Source organism: Gouania willdenowi, chromosome 11 (genome assembly GCF_900634775.1).
Source record: "Gouania willdenowi chromosome 11, fGouWil2.1, whole genome shotgun sequence".
NCBI lineage: Eukaryota > Metazoa > Chordata > Actinopteri > Blenniiformes > Gobiesocidae > Gouania > Gouania willdenowi.
In genome coordinates, this window is record NC_041054.1 from 14,052,302 (window position 1) to 14,063,600 (window position 11,299).

The following is an 11,299-nucleotide window of genomic DNA, read 5'->3' on the forward strand; positions in this document are numbered from 1 at the left end:
GGCAGTGATTTCAACTGTATCCCACCGCGCACCGAAAAAGTAGGTCTTCGTTCCACATCAACGTGTGCGTCAAAAATTGAACTTCAGATTACTTATTTACAGTATAGAGTACATAGAGATGCCATTTATTGAAAAGGACAGCTCAAACTAATCTGGAAAAACATTTTCTTAAATAATGTATTAGTATTATTACTCAATGTTTTTTTAATTCTTTTTTTGTTTTTACAATTCTAGAATCAAAAACAGCATGATCTCTTAAAATCGCATGTACAACTGTTAGTGTATTTAATCTATTTTTAAATCTAGTCAGACAAGTTATTCCTCAATAACAATTTTTTTGCCTTACCTCTCTATTATAACTGCAAAAGTAATCAAGAATATAGAAATTATTTTTCTGGCATTAACCAAACCTACCTGTGATTATACTATGTGTAGGTCTTTTTCCTCTAATTCTTGCCTTGCTTTTCTATTATAACTTTGCAAAAGTAATACATTGCAATATGTATTCCATATATAAAACAAGTTGACATTTATTTTCTGTGATGTTTATACTGTGTTTGGGGGTTTTCAGTGGGAGCCACTGTTATTGCTTGTTGAACCTGAAACTTACAGCTGAATGGATAAAAGTAGAGTGGCTTATTAAAAAAACCAAAACAAGAGGTTAACCTTGGTCACAAACCTTTACGTCACATTGATTTGTGGGTTATGATCAAAGGTGGAGATCACGTAGGCAGTTGACCCAGATTTGCAATCTTCTCTCTGAGCATCTCATCTTCCCGGCACGTGTGACTAAATGATGGTTTCAGCTAAATGCCTCAAGTATCTAATGGGTCACTAGCATAGTAAGTAGTCTAGAGTGGCACATTAGCGAAACAAGCTTGTGATTATAGCCTCAAAATCTATCTGTCGGTTATAGTTTGACCACTTTTGCAGCTCATTTTCTACAAATGCCAACTGGAAATTACAAATAAGCTACTTGGAGTAATATGTTTTTGATAGAAATTCAGACGGAAAACCGATACAATGCCAATGAATAGCAAACTAATCGATCCATTGATTAGTTTGTCTTTAAAATTTTTTTATTAATTTTGTCACATGATTAAGAAAATGTAAAATAAAAGACTCAAAGTCCAGGTAGATGGTCCCGAATAAATACACCTTTTATTTGACTGATTGACAGATCTGATTATACAAACGCCAACACAGAGTTCTGAAATAACGGGACCGATCAGCATGACAATGACTGTACATTCTTGATGTAACCCTCCCTCATTCTGTAACCCCATTCCCAAATAGCCCCCTGCCAGCAGCTACTAATCACTAGTGCGTCTTTCTGTACAAATAAAGCTCAGCTATTCGCTCGCCTCGCTATCACCCCCCCCTCTCAGTGTACAGTCCGTTATCTACAGCGTTGAACGACACGTAACATCTGGAGAAGCAGAATAGCCAATTTAAGAACCGCGTCCTTAGGTGGACCTTAGCTCTTCACTGTCCAAGTCAAATCCATTTGAGATTTTCCATTAAATCTAGCAGCCATAACTGCTATGTGGAAGAGTTTCACACTCTTTGTGGTGCATTTGTAGTGTAACATCAGCCATTTGGTTGAAATGCAAACAAAACTTTCAAAACAAAAGGATCAAAGTTGAAGAAGAAGAAGAAAAAAAATCTCTTCATTATCTCTATCAGCCACATACCATTCATACACACACTCACACCCACACACAAATACTGGTAAGTTTTCCCTTCATTTAGAAAAAAAAGACAATATTCATTTGCAAAATCTGTTACAGGCATGTTTTGTTATCAATCATCCCCTTGCATACATCAAACACACAACATCACAGTCATCCTTAAATTATCTAAGTGCAGTTTCCTTCACATGCGCCCTTTCCTACAGTCAAAACACTAACTGTACCATTACAATGAAGGGATGGGTGAACCCCCCCCCCCACTTTCAATTTTGCAATCAGTCTATCATCCAGCCGTATCCCCTCAAATCCATTGTATGTCCCCCTAACCGCGTAATAGACAGTCTTGTATGTAATAGTGACAAATGCTTGTCCTCGGTGAAATAGCTGGAGGAAAAAAAAGGAGGTAAGTGGGAGGTAAGTGTAAAGGAGGTCATAAGGAAAGAGGTGGCGAGTCCTTCTCTTTGAGGAGAATGTGTAAAATGATACAAAAGAGGGAGGAAAAATGTGCATCCACCATTCCCTTACTCCAATACTCCAATATCTTTAGGTTGGTAACGAGTAAAAGGGGGGAAAAAAAAGGAAGTGGGCAAAGACCGAGGAAGGAGGCAGAGCAGGGTGGGAGAGGAGGTGGGGTTTGTTGGTCTTCATGTGTCCTGGTTGTCGGTGGCAGGGCTTTCGTTGGCATTGGACAAGTCTGAGTCTGTCTCCCGGTTGGATATGCGGTCCAGCTCCGCCTGGACGTCGCTCAGCCCCAATTTTGAACCTGCATCAGCAGCAAGGAACAGACAACAGAAAAGTCAAAACAAGCTGCCAGTGCATCTTCACAGCAGATCGGAAACCAATTGCAATGCATGCAATTAACTCAAATGTAAAAAAAATAAAATGCACATGGTTAGAATAATAGCTGGGGAGATAGGGGAGTAGATGGTACGTCTTCCATGATTTAATACACAAAGGACTAGAGGTGTCCAGATCCGATATTGATATCGGATATCGGTCCAATATCAGCCAGAAAATGAATATCGGATTTTGTTGGACTGCATCTAAAATCACCGATATAAGCGTTCCGATAAAATGTTCAGCTCCAGCACTTCTATCCATAGGTGACTGTGGTTCACACTCCAACAATGTAACCTTCTGTTGCTGACAATTGTTCCATGTTTGAGAAAATCACTTAATCAAGCCTTTTCTAACATGCCACACTACAAAATGTGTAATAAAATTATGTATGATTTGCGCTGATATCGCATCGAATCAATATCGGCATCGGCCGATATGCAAGGCTGCAATATCGGTATCATGTCGGAAGTGAAAAAGTTGTATCGGGACATCCCTACAAAGGACCCCACACTACCACATGAACAGGTCAAACAGCAGAAATACTGTAGTAATAGTAATACAAATAATAAAGTAAGTTTCCCAATTGGGTTGCGATCGTCTCTGTGTGAGCATCCATGGTTTGAGATGCACGTGGATGTTGCTTTGTGTGCTTCAGTTTTTTTCTTTAATTTGTCAATTCATGATAGATAAAAGCAAAAGCAAATTGACAAGGGGCACATTTACATTTCAAAACAAAAGCATGTGGATATATTAACTATTTAATACTATAGCAGAAGAAGAGATAAGCACAGTCTTCCAATTTTCCACTTATTTTACAAGAATAAATATTATTGACAGAAAAAATCCACTTAAATGTTATGCTTTCAATGATGCCCACACTCAGGTCCCTAAATTTTGCAGGTTCAAATCCACTGTGGGCCATCACTGTGGGACCTTCAGCAAGTCCCCTAGACCTAATTGCTTCCAGGACTCTTGAAAAAGAGATCATTTATCTCAATGAAACTTTCCTGGTTAAATAAAGGTTAAAATAAATTAAAATAAATATTTTTACTGCCGTATTATTTGTTTGTAAGTCTGATATCAGGGTTATGTCAAAAGTACTTCACGGTTTTGACAACATTTTAACCAAAGATTAACCTTAGGGCATGAAACAGTCCATTGAACTTTAGAGTTGATCTGGATCAATATGATTCTGAATTAGTTTCAAATATTGAAAAATCCCTATCTCATCATTCGGCAAAATTTTAAGAATTCAAATCTCGGTTCGTAATTGACTGATCTTTATGAAATTTGACTCACTTATGTCAGGTTTGTTCCTCAATTACCCAATTGAGTTTCACCTGGATTGCACATTTCATTGTGATGTTTTGTAAAAAAAATATGGAAATGCCCATACATGATAGAATAAAAATGTATTCAAAGCTACCACGATCAGTATCACCGATCCATATAACTGCCAATATCTGATAAAGTGGATATTTGGGGCTTGGCGGAGGTTTGCGCTCTCTGGGTGCTCTTGTGATAAGATAAAAAATATAACCATACTACCTAGATTAAATCATAAAATATTAAATTACTGAACCAGTAATAGTTAGCAATAAAAAAAAAATGCAAATGTATGTAGAAACATGTAATTCCCATTCTAAATAGGTCTGGCATATAGGTTATGTTAATATCATTAGGTATGCATCAATATAAAATATTCTGTTCCCATTATCCTGCTTTCATTAGAATCATGTGCATTGATTGTAAATGATGTAATGAGCATTACAATGTCACGTGCACAAACAAACTGAAACAGGAGGTTAGGAGGGGACATTTTCACTGAGGAACGGATTCTTATCTTTCGGCTTTTTTTGTGCGAGCGACCATAAATGCCACATAACATTGTCCTTTGAAGATAGGGCGCAATATATCCTTCTCGTCGAAAAGTGTAGGCGGTGGGCGGAATCTGCTACTACTTTCTTTCTGGCCGTCATCTACCTTAAACATGTTCATAAATGATTCCTTACCCCTTTAGCATCGAAAGAATATCTGTAATATTACGTGAATATCTGTAAAGTCACGGTTTTCTATTAGCTATGTTTGCTAGCATAGCTTATCTTCTTCACTGCAAAGATATCTGCATGCCAACCGACCACTGGGTTACCAGCGCCCTCTGCTGGTCCAAAGAAATATCTGACCTAAATACAGTGAAATGACTTTTTAGACTTTTTTTTTCCAAGTCCAATTTTTAAGGCACAAAATACATTTTCAGTTGCACTTTTAAAAAGAAAAGGAACTATTATGTAGTTTTGCATTGTTTACTATAGAACCAGAATTTAAATTAATAGGCTTCTTCTTCATTTGTATTATTTCTTTATTTATTTCATTCAAGATTTATTTTTAGTTAAATTGCATCTTTTGAATAGTTTATCATGGGATTCTTTTGACAATTAAATATAAAAGGAAAATAGTGCAGTATTTTCTAGTTTTTTCCCCCCCAAAAAATAAAGGAATATTTGTCTACATTCCCATTTTGTAAAATAAATCGTGAGAGAATCGTATTGTGAACCCAGTATCGTGAATCGTATCGGGAGTTGAGTGAATCGTTACATCCCTACTCCTCACACATCCACTACTAGTGCAAGAGTCTGCCTCCTTTACTCTCTAAGGAACCATTTTGCCTAATCTCGCCTGGATTAAAGCCCTTCCGGAGCCGAAAAAAATACCTTCTTAATGAAGACAATAGAGTGTATGAAATTCTGTACAGTTGAAATAGTATCGAATAGTTTTACAAGTTAATGGATTTGAAAGGCTACAAAAATAACTTGAATTTGATAACACATGATCATGTGATGTCACATGTTTTAAAATTCTAACTTCATTTTAATGAAAAAAAGAAAATAAATACTTTTTAAATACCGGAGATTTATATGTAAACAAAAAAGGGGAGTGGGGGGGTGCTTCAACAATCAGCCATGTCATACACATGCAAAAATGCGAGAGAAATGGTTTGCTCCCACACACCTTAACGGGGCCAGCATCCTCTGACTAGTGAACACACACACACACACACGATGAATGACGTTAGTAGTGAGAGCACACATAGGACAGAGGGTAGGTAGGTAGCAAGAAGACGACAAAGCTACAGACAGACGCATTAAAAACTGTGGGTGATGGGTGAGATTTAGAGTTTTACGGATGCACATGATTCTTTTATATAATATTAACAACTATCAAGCACTTAAAAGAGTGATAAGGCACACATGATGACTGGATTAGAAGTGAAGTATTCATCCAATCATTGGTTCTAAGAAGCCGAGTGTGCGTTCTCACCTGACTTCCGTACAGTTCCTGGAGTATTGTTACCACCACCTGGAGTCCCTGGCCCTCCTGTACCCGGTTTCTTTGTCAGTAGACTGTTAAAGAAGTTAGCCAGCACACCCTCACTGGTCTGACCTGCAGCAAAATGTCATTTACAGGGTAAAAACCAAGCAAAGTCCATCAACAGGAGGTTTCCCCTCTCGAGCAGTGGGATGCATGACGTACCGGCTTGTGGCATAGCATTTGCTACGTTGGCAGCCGCTGAACGGTTACTCGTTCTTGGAGAGCCTGTAGGCGCTCTGCTCGTTGTGTCCTGCAAAAACAAGTTTGCATCACAACAATAAACATAGAAGAGAGTATATGAAGTCAAACGTGAAAAAAAACCAAAAAGGATGAACTCACGACTGGTCGCCCTGCCGTCACAGCAGGCTGTTTTGCGATCAGCGACTGCAATTTTACCAGAAACACTTGGTCGTCTTCTGCCTGAATTTCTTTTTCATGCACAACCTTAAAACAGAAAAAAGACAGCGACATTGTTAAAAAGGAATCATTGATAAGTTAATTATTTCTGTGTGCGTACTTTAAAATGTTAAGATTTGTACCTTTCTAACCGGTGGTTTGACTACGACGTCCTCAAATTTGTCGTTTACTTTTACCGTCTGAAAGTTCTCATGAAGTATAGCAATCTTTTTTTCATTGTCCCAACCTGATGGACTGGTAGAGGAGTGATGACAGTTACAGATCAAACACAGGAAACATTTGCTGTGCCGAAGATTGTAAAAACACAAACGCGTGCCGTGCACTCGTGATCATATACTCACATGAAGACGGCGTCTCTTTCCACCACTTGTGCAGGGCAGTGAAAAGGAAAGCCGTAGAGTCTGTGAACCAGATATTTGTACAGGATGTCCAGGTTCTTCATCTCCTTTACTGATGTGTAAACCAAAGAGGCACCGTCTGACCAAGCCGTCAAGAATATTTGCAACAAGAGATGTTGAATACAAGTGTCTCAATGAGAATTAACACCACCGGTCCTCAAAGAACTGCTACTGTAAAAAAATATCTAAACATTTAAAGCAGATTAAATTGCCTCGCCCCCTAAAAGATGCAAAGCCCATTATTTCCCCCTTTAAACTGTGCACTGATTTATCAGCAGTAATTACCTCATCTAATGAGCTGGCTTTGCAACAAACCAACAACAAAATGCTGCACAACTGCAGTAATCATAAAGCAATGATAATATACAATGCACTTCATTTTATAACTTCTGGTTTTAAAAAAAAAGTGCAGGTCCAAAGTGTCTCCAATGTGCATCAAAACCAGACATGGGCAATGGGTGACCCGGGGGCCACATGTGGCCCTCAGTCGAATTTTGCCCCCCAAAACAAATCCCCAAAATTGTATTTCAAGAAGTTGGAAATAATATAAAGCCCAATATAATACACATAATAACTCCCGAAACACACAAATCGACAGCAAAATGCAAAAAGTACACAAAAAAAACCACAAAATGACAACAAAGACACAACAACCACTTAAACAAAAAAAAATAACTACAAAAATACAAAAAAAAAACACATTACAGAATAACTCCAGAGACACAAACTGTCAAAATTGTACAAAATGACAGGAAAATATATAAAACAATAACAAAAATACAGTGACACCCAAAAACACACAAATCGAGAAAAAAAATGCAGAAAATTAGACATAATTACAACAAGAACACACAAAATGACTAAAACTGACAAAACAACAAAGACAAAACCTTTTTTTTAATGTTCAGATTCATTATTCTAAATGCTGACTTGAATGTTGACAATGTGGCCCTCTTAAACAGACACAATCCCATTTTTGTGGCCCCTCCTGTGATAGAGTTGCCCATCCCTGATCTAAACAGGTTTTAAGAAGAAAACCAGTCATTTATCCGTCATCTATGCTTATCATCTTCAGGGTTATGGAGTAATAAAGCCTTTTCTAGTTAAAAATACATTATTTTTTTATTTTTATTTTGGACAGCTCAGCACTCGGAGACACACAGGCAACCACAGGACCATGTTCACATAACTAAGGAACCTTAATATGTTCTTCAAAAATGCTCTAAAAATGTACACTGAGATGGGATTGGGTCCAAAGTATTATTTGGAAGACTGCTACACTCACCTCTGCTCTATTAAGCAGTTCAGCAAAAGCATCTATTGAACAAACTCATGTGGAAAGATACACTGCAAACAAAAACACCTAATATGGGACTGGATGAAGTCCAGGTGTTCGTCTCTGTAGTCGTGCTCCTTCTCCAATGTGCTGATTGCATCACACTGAGGAAGAAGAAGAAGCACATGTCAGGCTTACACACATGGTATTAGACTGGATTTGGATTTAAAATAAGGTGTTCTGCCTTAATACAAAATCGATTAAAAGTAAAACAATCCATTAGGTTTGGTTTGATTCTTACTAAATATTTGCATTTTTAACACGATTCAGGACAGTTGGTGTACCTTAGTGCAGACCACCACCATTGGAATGCCCAGATTGTGCGTCAGTGTGTTGTCTCCAAGTGGCAGCAGCACACTCTCCTCTTCATCACTCCTCCTTTGTGGTGTGCCATCCTCTCCACTGCCGGGCTCTGTGTACTCTTGGAACTGTTTTACCACTACGTACAGATCAGAGCAGAAATAAGTTTCTGAAATAGTTCAGCAAGTAAAACTTTTGCACACTAATCTGATAAAAAAAAAAAAAAAAAAAACACTGATATAGAATTAATGTGTGCATATCTAGAAAGAAAAGTTTATTATGAGTTCTGTTTTCTCTCTATGACTCACATCTGTGCTCCATCTCTCGCAGCTTCTCCGGGGTGACTCGGAGTTTGTCGATGTGTTCCCTAGCAACGGCGGCCCACTTCTGAAGGGAGTCCAGGGCGTTCCACGGCCGTGACATGTCAACCGTTATCACCAGCAGCGTGTTCTCCACAGTGTCCACCGGGACCGCGACGCCCTGAAGACCTTTATGATAAAGGTCTCCATCTAACACCCAAGCGTTACATCTGGCGTGATCTAAAAATACATACACAACCTAGTTATTAAAAAAAAAAAAACAAGCTATACAACAGCTTTAACTGTATCCTAATGAACTCATTTTTGAAATCTGAGAGGCAAACAAACAGTTGCTGATTACCGTCAATGTCATCGTCATGTACATTGAAGTAGAGATACTCCAGGCCACGCCCTTTCATATACTCCTCAATCCCCTGTAGCTTTGCAACCAAGGTGGTCTTCCCTGAACCCACTTCACCTGAAAACATTAAAAAAAACTAAATCAGTAAATAAAGTTGGTCAGCTCAACACACCCATGTCAGAAAAATTCCTATGAATTATTAAAATATTCTGTGCATCCTTTTACCTTTATATATATATATATTTACAACACTACAATAACCACAACAAACTATATTGGCCTAACGAATGGACATGTTGAAATGGCCAAACATCAGAAATATATGGATGTGCTTTATTTGCCCAGCTAGTGATGCTCTACACATGAAGCATTACTTATTTAAGGTGGAAATAAGAAAATGACGAAAAAAAAAAAGAAAAAAAAAAGCCTGTACACAAGAAATACACAATGGTCACTAGGAGATTAGAAACACTCTTTGGACCATTTAATTTTCCCAGTGTAAGCACACTAGAGCAGCGATTCTCAACTGGTGGGTCGGGAACCAAAAGTGGGTCGCAGACCTGTACTGGGTGGGTCGCAGACAGCTTGTCAAAACAAATAAATACTTAATATTGCATGTTGAACTTGTCTTTTATTTGGAAATAAACTTTTCTTTTGACAGGCATGCTGTGAAATGCATGTTGCACAGGAAAATATATTTTTGTTTAAAAAAAAAAAAAACAGCTATTTTTGAAAAACTAAATTTAGTTGGTTGAATTCTAAAAAAAAGTGGGTCACGATTTAATGACCGTAGCAAAATGTGGGTCCCAGGGTGAGACTAGTTGAGAACCCCTGCACTAGAGGGCTGGTTTCTTTCTATTTTAAACATAAAAATGCATTAGTAACATTGACAAATCCATTAATAGACAAGCTCTGAAGAAAGACTTGATCAGCATGCAAAAAAAAAATATTATAAAAACACACTCTTGAACATTGTTGAAAGCCTTTACAGAAAATGTTCAAATTGTTTTGTTTTGTTTTTTTAGCTGCAATAGGTTAAACGCTCCATCAAATGTTCCATACTAAGAATAGTGTCCTTAATGTTTGTATATGTGTAGACATCCTATCGCTAGAACACAGCCAACATGCAAACACATGATTTTTTTTAAATAGAGGAACAGAAAATGCACTCTAAATATTGAAGTGTAAAACTGGTTTGATGATTATGTACTTCTTCTAATTTCTGATTTTAATGCACATCACAAAGACAACATGTTGTCATTGTGTAAAAGTTATGGCTGCATCCATTCTTCACCATCATCACCGACAGGGGGACTGGAGGCATAATAAAGCAGAGCTCCCTGGTGTTGACATAAAGCCACTGATAGCATAACAGCCCCCTCACACATAACCCAGTGTGTGATTAGCTGGAATGGGATGTGGGCTGTGGATTATGTCAGGCGGATGTGTAAACGTGATGCTTCAGTGTGTATGTGCCCGCTCCATAAAAACACACAGACCGCTGGTTTGTCTGTCTAGCTTAGCTTCTCAATGCTACTGTGCTGCTAGCATCACTGGATGCTACAATGACTTGCAGGCTCTCATGTCGCTGCTGTGTGATGGGGAGGCAGGATTTGTACCAACACACGTGTCTGTGCCTGTTTCCTCTTACAAAGGAAGAAACGACCAACCTATAGTTGTTAGCTTAGCCACCGTACAGGTGCAAGTGCATGCTTTAAGGATGAGGATGATGATGAGGAGGAGGAGGATGATGCTCACTGGCTACGGACAGGGACAGACTGCAGATAGATACCCACCCATAACAAGGACATTTTTCCCAGACGGTAGCTTTGATCTTGAATTGGTGGACACTTCACTCAGGATGGTGGACCTGCACACAGAGCACAGGGCAGCTAAATAAGCCCCCCTCTTTCACAATTAAACCACAGCGAGATGCTAAAGCCAGCTAGTGCTGCTGCTGTGTCACCATTCAGTCTGGTGCTGATGCTAGCCTAGCCTCGTTAGCAGGCTAGCTGTCAAACCATCCTCTTTGTAATAAAGCTACTCTGCACAAATACAGTGTGAGCATTCAACCGGCTTCAAACACTCATTTCCCACCACAGGTCCTGTCCGTCGTCCTCCTCCGGGTTGGAGCTCTCCGGGGCGCTCTTAGCTCCGGCCGGGGTGGAGGATAATACTGCACTCCTCCCTAGAGTCGCCATCTTCGCAGGGCTGGTAGAGTGAGCGGAGCGCCCGGATGTAGTAGCACTAGACTAATGTGCGACGCTATGATCACTGGGGCCGACCGG

At 39.0% G+C, this 11,299-nt stretch overlaps 1 protein-coding gene across 3 annotated transcripts; it reads right to left on the bottom strand.

Moving 5' to 3' along the window:
* Positions 1-1,148: 1,148 nt before the first annotated feature.
* dync1li1 (dynein, cytoplasmic 1, light intermediate chain 1) lies at positions 1,149-11,299 on the bottom strand. Of its 3 annotated transcripts, XM_028461737.1 has the most exons (13): positions 11,109-11,299; positions 10,808-10,881; positions 9,012-9,128; positions 8,660-8,890; positions 8,336-8,490; positions 8,062-8,155; positions 6,659-6,794; positions 6,440-6,551; positions 6,240-6,344; positions 6,063-6,150; positions 5,850-5,972; positions 5,541-5,564; positions 2,319-2,454 (listed from the first exon to the last, which is right to left on the bottom strand). In XM_028461737.1, the coding sequence occupies exons 1-12, from the start codon at positions 11,210-11,212 to the stop codon at positions 5,542-5,544; spliced, it is 1,362 nt and encodes a 453-aa protein (XP_028317538.1). In that variant the 5' UTR covers positions 11,213-11,299; the 3' UTR covers positions 2,319-2,454; position 5,541. The 3 variants fall into 3 exon arrangements, with proteins under 3 accessions (XP_028317537.1, XP_028317540.1, XP_028317538.1); XM_028461736.1 differs by lacking the exon at positions 5,541-5,564 and having other exon boundaries at positions 1,149-2,454; positions 11,109-11,292; XM_028461739.1 differs by lacking the exons at positions 5,541-5,564; positions 10,808-10,881 and having other exon boundaries at positions 1,149-2,454; positions 11,109-11,240.

Excerpts from the sequence above, each read along its gene's own strand:
- dync1li1 (XM_028461736.1), bottom strand. The coding sequence starts at position 11,212 with ATGGCGACTCTAGGGAGGAGTGCAGTATTATCCTCCACCCCGGCCGGA. Across the intron at positions 10,882-11,108 it reads GACGACGGACAGGACCTGTG|GTCCACCATCCTGAGTGAAG; the intron begins GTGGGAAATGAG and ends CTCTGTGTGCAG. Across the intron at positions 6,345-6,439 it reads TCAAACCACCGGTTAGAAAG|GTTGTGCATGAAAAAGAAAT; the intron begins GTACAAATCTTA and ends TTCTGTTTTAAG.